At 37.4% G+C, this 10,425-nt stretch overlaps 1 protein-coding gene across 4 annotated transcripts in view; it reads right to left on the bottom strand.

The window, feature by feature from the left end:
* Nucleotides 1-10,425, bottom strand: part of CCDC13 (coiled-coil domain containing 13) — a 114,385-nt gene that overhangs the window by 54,981 nt on the left and 48,979 nt on the right. For all 4 annotated transcript variants that reach the window (XM_074283178.1, XM_074283176.1, XM_074283175.1 and 1 more), the window contains 2 exons: nt 2,432-2,608; nt 858-1,064 (listed from right to left, as the gene is read on the bottom strand). In XM_074283178.1, coding sequence (XP_074139279.1) covers nt 858-1,064; nt 2,432-2,608 — 384 coding nt within the window. The remainder of the gene's footprint in view (nt 1-857; nt 1,065-2,431; nt 2,609-10,425) is intronic.

The following is a 10,425-nucleotide window of genomic DNA, read 5'->3' as shown; positions in this document are numbered from 1 at the left end:
GAAAAAATGCCACAGTTCCAGATCTCACACAGCTTAGAATAAAGGAATAAATGAAAGAAAAAAATATTCAGCACTTACTGTATGTAAAGCCCTGTGCCAAGTGCTGGAAATCCAAATAATATAATAAAAATATTGACTATGGCTACTGTAGCATGCTCACAAATTACCATGATAAAACAATGTAATGAGGCAAAAGTGAAATCCTGACAAAGAAAAATTCAGGGGAGAGGAATCTAAAATGCTCTCTGAGAAGCAACCCCAGTGAAGATATCTCCAACTCATACTCAAGACTGGAATGATGTATTTATTAATAGGTATGAAGCCCTGACCAGGAAGTCTCTAAGATGACCTTCTACTATCCTCTCTCCATGCTTTGCCAAGAGATGATGACATGGTATAACAATAGAGCACCACATTTGGAGTCAAGGGACCAGGGTTCAAAATCGTGCTTTTTCCCTTTGGGACCTTGGCCAAGATAGTCCACTTCTGTGGACCTCGATGTTCTCATCTGTAAAATGAGGTTATGTTGATAACTTTTCAATGTAGCTTTGAGCTTTTAACCATCTACATTCGAAGGAATCTGAGATGGAGGCTCCAGACAAACTGATCTAAGGAATCTGTAAGAAAGTAGAACCCTAGAAGGGTGATTTAGCCCATGAAGTCACACAGTTCAATGGTGACAAAGAGAGACTTAAACCTCATTTCTCTTGTCTTCTGTTTGTTCCATGTACTCCCATGACATAGCTGCTATTCCTGCCCATCAATAATAGTAAATAATAATAAACCACCAAAGTGAATTATCACTTGCAAAAAGTTCTTAAGGACGTGGCTTGCAGATGCTCATACTACACTTTTACCTGAAGAGTGAGGTGACCAATTTCTTCTTCCAGCTCCCGGACTTTGGCCTCTCTTTCAGCCACCATATTCCTGAGCTGAGCTATAATACAGCTGTTTTTTTGAGCCTCTATGCTTAGCTGTTGGTCCAAATTCTGCTGAGTCTCCTTGGCCCTTTCATCCTGGTGGCTAAGTTTACTTAAGATATCTTGCAGCTGCTTTAGCTGGCTCTGGGGAGATTAAAAACAAACAAACAAACAAACAACCACTCATTAGAGATCATCATTCTGTATCTCTCAGACTCTCAGAGGAAGAAGGGATATTGGGGAACATCTCAGCCAATAAGCACCTGAAGCAGGACTGTGTCCCGACAAATAGTCATTTAATATCTGCTTGAAGATTTGTAGGGATAGGGAACACCTGACCTTTCATTTCTAATTCCACTGAGCCAAAACAAGTTTTTCTGTATCTTTTCCATGTCATTGCAAGTCATGTTTTCTGGGACCAAGCAGAATAAATCTAGATCCCTTCCCACCTGCTGGCACTGGAGATGTCAGAAAAGCAGCATAATCCCTCCAACCCCTAACCCCAAATCTCCTCTCTTCTGGGCTTCCTTTAAGCTATCTTTCAATGACACCATCTCTAAGCTTCTCATCATCATAATAGCTCTCCCATATACACATTCCAAATAGAAAACATAAAATGTTATATCTCAAACTGTATACAACATGCCAGATGTAGCCCAAGCTACAGGTGGGGGACAATGTGATTATCCCCTCGCTCATTCTGGATGTAGGGCTTCAATTCATGCAACCTAAGACTGTAGAAGCTTTGGGGTTACCATGTTAGACTACTGACTTGTATGGAGCTTGTAGGTCATTAAAATCTTGTAGACCTTTTTTTGACATAAACCATTTTTAGTTACTTCTCTCTATCCTGTATTTCTGTAGGTGATTTTTGGACTCCACTCCCAATTTTGGGGACCTAATATTTATTTCTATTTTCATCTTCCTAATTTCAATCTATCATTCCAGTCCAAATCTTTTTAGATTCTAATTCTGACATTAGAAGGTTGGGTCTTCCTAAGGGTCCCACAAGTAGTTTTTATTACTTTCCTTTGTCCCTTCAAATGAGTCTTGTGCATTGCCTCCTTCATCTGTGCCTTCACCTAAGCTAATAGATCCTTTCTCTCCCTTCTGTTTATTCAAACTTTTATTCATCTTTTCAGGTCAGCTCAAGTCTTATCAATTCCATCATGTAATTCCCACTTATTCTATGCCTCAATGAGTTTTCCCTCTCTAAAATATCTATTTTTTAGGAAACATAAAGATTTTGAGATTGCAAATACATTGTCATATATCTTCAAAGCTCTGAAATGGAAGGAATTCAAAAGAGTATATCTCGTTCAAAGTCTGCCTAAAGCAGTAATCTCCCAGATAAAATCCCTTACAAATGCTTCATTAAGCCCCCTAGTGACCGCTGGATGAATGGTAGCAGCAGGGTGATGTCCTTCCCAGGATGAGGGTCCTTTTGCCCTTAGTACATTTTGGGAAAAGTGTGGGCCCGTAAGATCACCACATGTTGCTGAAAGTTATACCATTAGAGCATCTATGAGCTCATCATCATGTTTGCCTTTCTCAATCAGGGTTGCAATTTGGCTCTTAAGTGTTTTAATTTCATTGGACAACACTTTGTTCCGAGATTTTATGCCATCACATTTTCGTTTTAGGTCTTCGTAATCTTTTTGAAGACTATCTCGCTCACTGGTGAGTTTCTGAAATGAGATAAGACACAATTATATAAAATAACCCAATCAGTGATTTCAACAAACACTTATTAAACCACTCTCAGCACTGGAAATACAAAGATAGCTATGATACTGACCCTGTTCTTAAGGGGTTTATAGTCATAGAATTTAGAGAAAAATCCAATAAAAAAGGATTTTGCAGACCATAATCCTTTTCATTTTGCAGGTGAGAAAACTAAAGCTACTTACTGTCCTCTTTCTATAGGTTATTTTGATTCTTTTCATTATAAGATAAAAGGAAATATTAACCTTTCTATAGGACTTTTAAACAAATCACTTCAAACTCATTTGGCTTTACTGGCCAATGCTATCTGAAGAGTGAAAGTATTGTGTGTATGTCTAAATTTGAAATTGTTTAAAACATTAAAAGATTGAAAAGTACTAAAATATTTTTAATGAAATTACAGAAATGCAAAGTAGCACAAGATAATTTGTTACTTATTTCAGCAATTCAAGGATATGTAATTTTATTGGTATGAGGATTCCCTCCCCTGATGCAGATCTCAACCCTTCCTACCCATCAGTAGATGGTTCTTCATGAGTTGATGGGATTGAAAAAAAATTCACTCCTTAATGGTTCACCACATATTGCGTGAGCTCTTCTGCACTCAGCAGCAGACCCAGAAAGAGGGAAAGATTTAGATCCAAGAACTTGGAATGGGGAAACCAGTTGAAATGCTGCCTCAGATACTAGCTCTGGTACTACAGGCAAGAAATTTCCTTTCTCTGAGACTTGGTTTTTCTCTTTTGTAAAATATGGTTGATATTTGTGCCAACTGTCTCTTAAAAGGAGGATAGGGGGCTGTTATTCTCAGGTTATTTATCAGTTAACCACATGCAGACTCCCAGTCCAATGTTTGAAGCCTTCACAGTCTGAAGACTCTCCAAGGTTTGCGAAAGAGTTAGTGAATCAAGGTTCCATCCCTCAGCTCTCAGAGAACTTAGAAGTAGGATGTCTGAAGAAGAAGGGGAGCTGCCAGTAAGAGCAACAAAGTCCTTGAAACTCACTTCTAGCAGGAAATTTAAGGAAAGCTGAAAAAAGTTTGTGGGGGCCTGCAAGGAGGGCAAGACATTAGTATTTCTGCTACAGTCTAGTGGCTGACCTCAATGCTCAGAGAGCCCATCTCTCCTAGAACAAAAAGACAGAGGAAGTTGAAAGAATGCTGATCTGCTCTCTCTAGTTTATCAGGGAGAACAGTATTACTTAAAAAACCAGAGAGGAGTCCTAGTGTGAAAATAAAGCAGGAAAGGAATATGAAGAGAAACTGAGAATAGAAGGATAAATAAAGGTATGAAAATAAACTAACACTTAGGATTAAGTAACAGATATCAGGCTGTGTGTGTGTGTTTGTGAGAGAGAGAGAGAGAGAGAGAGAGAGAGAGAGAGAGAGAGAGAGAGAGAGAGAGAGAGAGAGAGAGAGAGAGAGAGAGAGAAGAGGAGGAGGGAGGAGAGGGAGGAGAGGGAGAGAACTGAGTGCTCCGAGAAAGAAGCTCTTTCTACTTTGAGGGAAAATTATGTGGATACACAGGGGCATTTGGGCAAGAGGAAAACCAGTAAGTATTAGAAGAAGTGGTTGGAGACTCCCTACTAAGACTTGAATTTTTGTTGAACAGATCAGTAAAACAAGCATTTATCAAGTGCCTACTATGTGCCAAGGACTTTGCTAGGTATTCACTAATGACTGATAATTTTTACTCTCAGGGAGTTCACACTCTGAGAAAGGTATGCTTTCTCATCTAAGGGTGTAGACTAGAATGATGGAGACTCTTCTGAGACTTGGAAGATTGGATGCCAACTCACCATTTGTGGTGACCTGCTCAGGTACCCATAACATGACCAAGAGGAATCAAGAAAGCTATGGAGTCTTGTGCAACAAGCTGAAAACCTGCAGGATGGCATGCGGTGTTTTCAGCAACAATGCTGATTGAAAGTGAGGCTTCAGGACAGAAAGGTAAAGTGTATGTGGTCAAAGATAGAATTCAGATTTCTAGATTGCAGCTTTAAATATAGGAGTGACAGGCTCCTGGGTAGTAATGAAAGGCACTTAATAAGGACTAATAAAGTGCACTTGTCCAAAATCTGAACAGATTCAATCAAAACTGCTCTAAACTAAAAGGGGACAACAGGGAGAAGAAAATTCTTTGCATATATTCATCAAATTATATATGAGAAGAATTAACTGCAGTATAGAAAGAAGAATAGCTTCAGAAATCCCCAAAAATTCATAGGAGAAAATACCCAAGTCAAGAAGTATTTATTAAGCACTAACCATATATAAGAAAAAAAATAACAATGAAACCCAGATGTCTGGACTACACATGGATAACAAGGAGGGTGACCTACTGCTCATAATTCAAGGAGAAAAAATTAACCTTGCATGGTATCACTGAATCTTGGTGGGATGAGACTCATGATTAGAATTTGGTTCTAGAAGAATAAACCCCATGAGAGAATGGGGGAAAGATAATTAAAAGGATGTTGGGAAATGTGAAGTTAATGGGGGTGTGTGGGAGCCAGATCTCACCGAGTCTTAAAAGCTAATTGTTAAATTTTTAGTGTGTATATTTATACTTTGAAAATTAGGAAATACTACAAATCAAGTCTTGATTTATTCTGTTGATTGTGTATGTAAGAAATTGATGGGCGGGGAATGTCAATAATGTAGATTAAACTTAAAAAAATATGACCTGCATATATTTTTATTCAGAGTAATTAACAATTTCTTGATTGTCTTAATCATAATTTTATTATAATGATAATTTCATTATTAAAGACACAGAGAAACAATTGAGAAGAACTTCTGGTTTTTATTGATTTTTTTTTATTGATCCTGTTTTTTCTGATTTTTACTAATCCAGGAATGATCTGGTACTGGGGCAAAAATGAGGAGAAATCTAGGTGAGGGAAGAAACACTTCGTCTTTGAGTTTGGAGTAAAGAAGAGAAAAGCCAGAAATGTTCTGATATGTGACCAAGATTTGGGGAAAACAATTTTCAATGGAATTCAGAGAAAGGATAGGTAGGATTCAATAGATTCAAATTCTACATAGGAAGTTAGAGAAATGACACTCTCAGAACACAATTTTGAAGGCTCAGGAAAACCAAGTTAAGTTGGGGAAGAAAAGCAGTAATCTTTTAAAGCAACTTATATGTTTTGCTTCATTTTTTAGCTTTACTGGAAAAGAAAGGACTACCAAAGAAGTAACAGGACCACTTCCTGGAGTAGATGGAACGATGATAATGACAACATTGAAAGGGAAGAGGTAAAGTCATTTCAACTATTACTAGACATTCCGTTTCTTATTTTTTTTCTGCCAAGAAAGGAGTGAACAAAAATAGTTGACCAAGAGTTAACAACTGAAATGATCAAAGAAGATGTAAAACATCCCTTGAGTACCTTTGAAGAGTTCAGCTCATCAGGTGCTCCTGAGAAGGCTCACTTGACCGATGTGACTACTAAGTCACTGCCGATGTCTATTAAAAGATGGAAGAGATAAGGCACAATAGGATGAGGAAAAATGTCCCAATTTTCACAAAAATAAAGAAAACAGAGTCTGGGAAACCACAGATTAAAAAGCTTGACTTTGATTCCTCACAAAATTATAGACATCATTATTAATATTTTGGGAACACTAAGAAAGGGAAACTTTTAGAACTGGTTGGATGACTGGACCCTGAGAATGGTCATTAAAGGTTCAATGTCACCTTGCAAGGAATCCTCTAATAGAGCACTACAGGGATGAGTGTTTGGCTCTGTATTTTTAAAAGATTTCCACAAAGAACTTGGATAAGAGCATATATAGTATGCTCAATGACATAAGAGTAGAGAGGGATAGGTAACAATTGGAATGGCACAAGACTTTCATATGGAATGATAAAGGTCTCACATAGGAAGTGGTACCAAGGATTCTAAACGGTAGAGGTCCTTGAGGAACATGGGGGACTCCCTGAGTAAAGTTCCAGACAGGAAATGAGATGTTGAGCTGAGTACAGCTCTTAGGCCAGTTTGTCTGGAATGGAGAATCTGTGAATGGGAACAACATGAAATAAGACTGAAAAGATAGGTGGAAGTCATACTGTGAGGAGCATTAAATGCCAGACTGAAGATTCTTAGAGGAAACAGGGAATTTTTGAAGATTTTTGCACTAAGAGTGACAAAGTCAAACCTCTGTTTTTAGTAATATCAGTTTGGTACCTGTGTAAAGGACGGAGTAGAAAAGGAAGATGCTAGAAGTACGGATCATTTAAGAAGTTATTGCAAAAATCTAGGCAAGAAGTAATGAGGCCTTGAACAAGGTTACAATCTATTCTCATGGGGAGAAGCGGATGACTGTAAAAGGTAGAGGTAGAGTTGGCAAGAATTGGCAAGGTTTGGGAATTGAGGGATAAGGAAGAACAAAAAACCAGAGGTATGCCTTCAATAAAAATAGAAAAGTCTAAAGGAAATATAGGTTTGGGGAGAAAAATGATTTCCATGTTGGATATCTTAAGTCTGAGACAACTAACAGGATATTCAGGTGGTAATGTTCAGCAAGAACTTAGTTATATACAAATAAAGTTCACTAAACATCTGGGAAGTCATCTACACAGATTAATAGTTCAAGTCTTATCAGGTTAGGCACTTAGCAGGTCAAGTTGTGAGTATGACTGATGATGGTTCCTCTCAACAATAATGCCTGTTCTCTGTTTGAAACAGCATCAAACTCAGAAACATCAAGAAACAATTAATAAAAAGATTATATGTAATAAAAGTCCATTCTGATCCTAAATAGCATAAAATCCATCATCATTGCTTCTGAATAGAACTGAGTATGGCTTTTACATCAAAATAAGGAGTTGTATCAAAACATTAGTTTAATTACTTGATGTAAATGAATAATACTAAGGTAGTCTCCCATGAAAAGCATATTATAACAGTTACTTCATCTCATGGAAACTTTCTCCCATGATACCAAAATGCCATTTAGACTTGAAAAGTATAAAATTTTAAATATGCACTGAGGAAGAAGAAAGACTGAAGATTTGGGGCTTTTTAGCCACTCTTTTTAGCCACTCCAGAGGCAGTAAGTAACAAGGAGGAATCATTCACTCGAGCTCCAAATATGTCCAAGTTGGTCTTAAGTTCTTGCCTAATTTTCTCTGGCTAGTAGTGATGTTGTTGAAGTTGTTCCAGTCCTCTCTACTCTATATGACCCCATTTGGGGTTTTCTTGGCAAAGATACAGGAGTGGTTTGCCATTTCCTTCTCCAGATCATTTTACAGATGAGAAAATTGAGGCAAAAAAGTTTAAGTGACTTGACCAACGAATGAAGGCAGAACCCATAGATATTTTGATATTTCCTAGGCAAGACAAGGCTATTAATGAAACTCAAGGCTATTAATGAAAAAGCCGAGGCTTAGGATGTGAAGAGATTGATTGACATCCTGAAGACAAAGCTTACAGGAAGCAATACCTATGCAATATCAATCTCAAATTGTACTTTTGGAATAATAAAATGGATAATATTGGATTTAGAAGGTATCCAAACAAAAACCCATATAGCACATGTCACCTCCAAGGCATTTATTGGAAGATTAACTCTCCCTTAACAATGAGGGAAAGAATTACATTTTGAGAACACACACACACACATATAAAGTTTATAGTTTAAAGAAATACTTTTGGAACAGACTTAATTAATTGCCTCATAAAGAAATAGTAAAGGAAAAAGAAAACAGCTAGATGGAGCAGTGGAGAGTCCTGGGCCTGGAATCAGGAAAACTTGAGTTCAAATCTGGCTTTGGATACTTCTAGCTGAGTGACCCTGAACAAATCTTTTAGAGCTTCTAACACCATCCCCTGCCTTTCCCACCCATCCCTCCCTTAGCTTCCTTGTGTATTCCATTTCTCCCCCATTAGAATCTCCAGGAGGACAAGAAAAGTCTTTCTTTTTGCTTTTATTTGTCTCCCTAGTGCTTAGAACAGTGCTAGACATATAATAAGCACTTAAATCTTTGTGACATCTGCATGAACTTAACTAACAACATATCAACAAAGCTGTATAGAACACATGGCTGAGTCAGATAAATTTGTGCATAACTTATCCAGGATCAGATCATTACCACCATTATCCATAAAGAACCAAAACTTCTTAATTTATTCAGATTATACAATGTAATGGTGGAAACCATGCAACACATCACAGCGGGTGACTTCCAGGTTGTGTGACCAACAAGATGGAGGACTAGAATCCTCATGCTCTCTCAAACATCACCCAATAAAATTGAAACAATAGTTAACAGCAATTTTAAACGACCATATGGCCACCGAGTGCTCTAAAGATGTAATAATTTGATGAACATAGAGCTGAGAAAATCCTTAACCCCTAAGAGGTTTACTATGTAACCCATTCTCTCACTATCTGCCACACTCTGTTAGGGCTATCTAAACACTCCCTCCTTCCTAAGCCAAAGAAAACCAAAAGGCAGAAACTAGCTCTGTGATGCAACAAAGCTCAGCCAGAGAACTGAGGAACAAAAGAACATGGAGCAGGATTCCTGTGGGTGGCCATGGCACTTCCCCAGGCCTGAGGGAAAGAACCCAGCATCGATCTGGGATCAATTCTGCCCCCACCCCAGATATCACTTCAGGCAGCGATGAAGGCCATTGAAACATGAATTATCAGCGTAGGTGAAGGCTAAGACAACTTTGAGGTCCATCACCGCCCATAAGGAAGGAATCAAAAAGTGAGCAATAGGGAAATGTAAGATTTTTTAAAAAGTAATTACCAGAGGTCTCAGGAGGAAGAAAACTCAATTAAAAACCTTGAGCAAAAGTAGATAAATTAGCAGGGATGATATTAATCTAGATGATAACATAGAAGATATTAATAATAAAAGGGAATATTGCCTCCAGATCAGCTAAATAACTACAAGCATCTATGAATAAATATTACAGAACAAAAAATTAAATAATATTTGATGAAATAGAAGAATCTGTATTCTTTAAAGTGGGATGTTTCTGAATAGTTTAAAAGAGAAATCAAGACTTGTGGAAGTAGAATTTAAGACCTACACAGCAGAAAAAACTGGCAGAATAGAAAAACTATTCCCTATTGGTAAGTCACATCATAGAAACAAAAGAGAATAACTGAGTGGAAATGTAAATATACAGAAGTGAAGGGCAATTTTGAAAAAAGAGAAACATTTCACAGCAGGCTGCAAAAATATGGAATCTACCAGATATCTAAAAGAATACTATCAGTTGGCTAGAATTATACACCAGAAGGTCATTATTATGATTATTTTTTATAAAATAACAAGTTATGAATTCATATAATATAAATGTAGACCTCAAACTATTCTTGAGAATTCCGTAAACTATAATGAAATTAAAGCATTATCACAGATCAAATTGCTAACCACAATTATTTGCATGTAACATTGAGCCATAAAATTTTTTTAAATGTGAGTTAGATTATGGTTTTTTTTGGTGGTGACAGAATAACATAATTTTTTTTCATCATATAAAAGCATCATCTAATTGATGGTTGACTTTATCTGAGAGACTGAAACATCAAGCTAGAGCTTCCTGGATCTCTGACTTTTCCATTCCTTCATTTGGGGGCATCTCTCCTTTCTTCTCTATTTCCTCTAGCTTCCAGGCCTCCTGGAAAACCTTCAAGCAAAAAGTCTTTTTAGCCACTCCAGAAGCAGTGTGCAGGCCAGGAGTAACAAGGAGGAATCATTTACTCCAGCTCCAAAGATGTTCAAGTTGGTCTGAAGTTCTTGCCTAACTTTCTCTG

The sequence above is a fragment of the Sminthopsis crassicaudata genome, chromosome 1 (genome assembly GCF_048593235.1).
Source record: "Sminthopsis crassicaudata isolate SCR6 chromosome 1, ASM4859323v1, whole genome shotgun sequence".
In the NCBI taxonomy this organism is placed as follows: Eukaryota; Metazoa; Chordata; class Mammalia; order Dasyuromorphia; family Dasyuridae; genus Sminthopsis; species Sminthopsis crassicaudata.
Note: the sequence above shows the minus strand (reverse complement) of the source record. Positions and strands in the feature narration are given on the sequence as shown.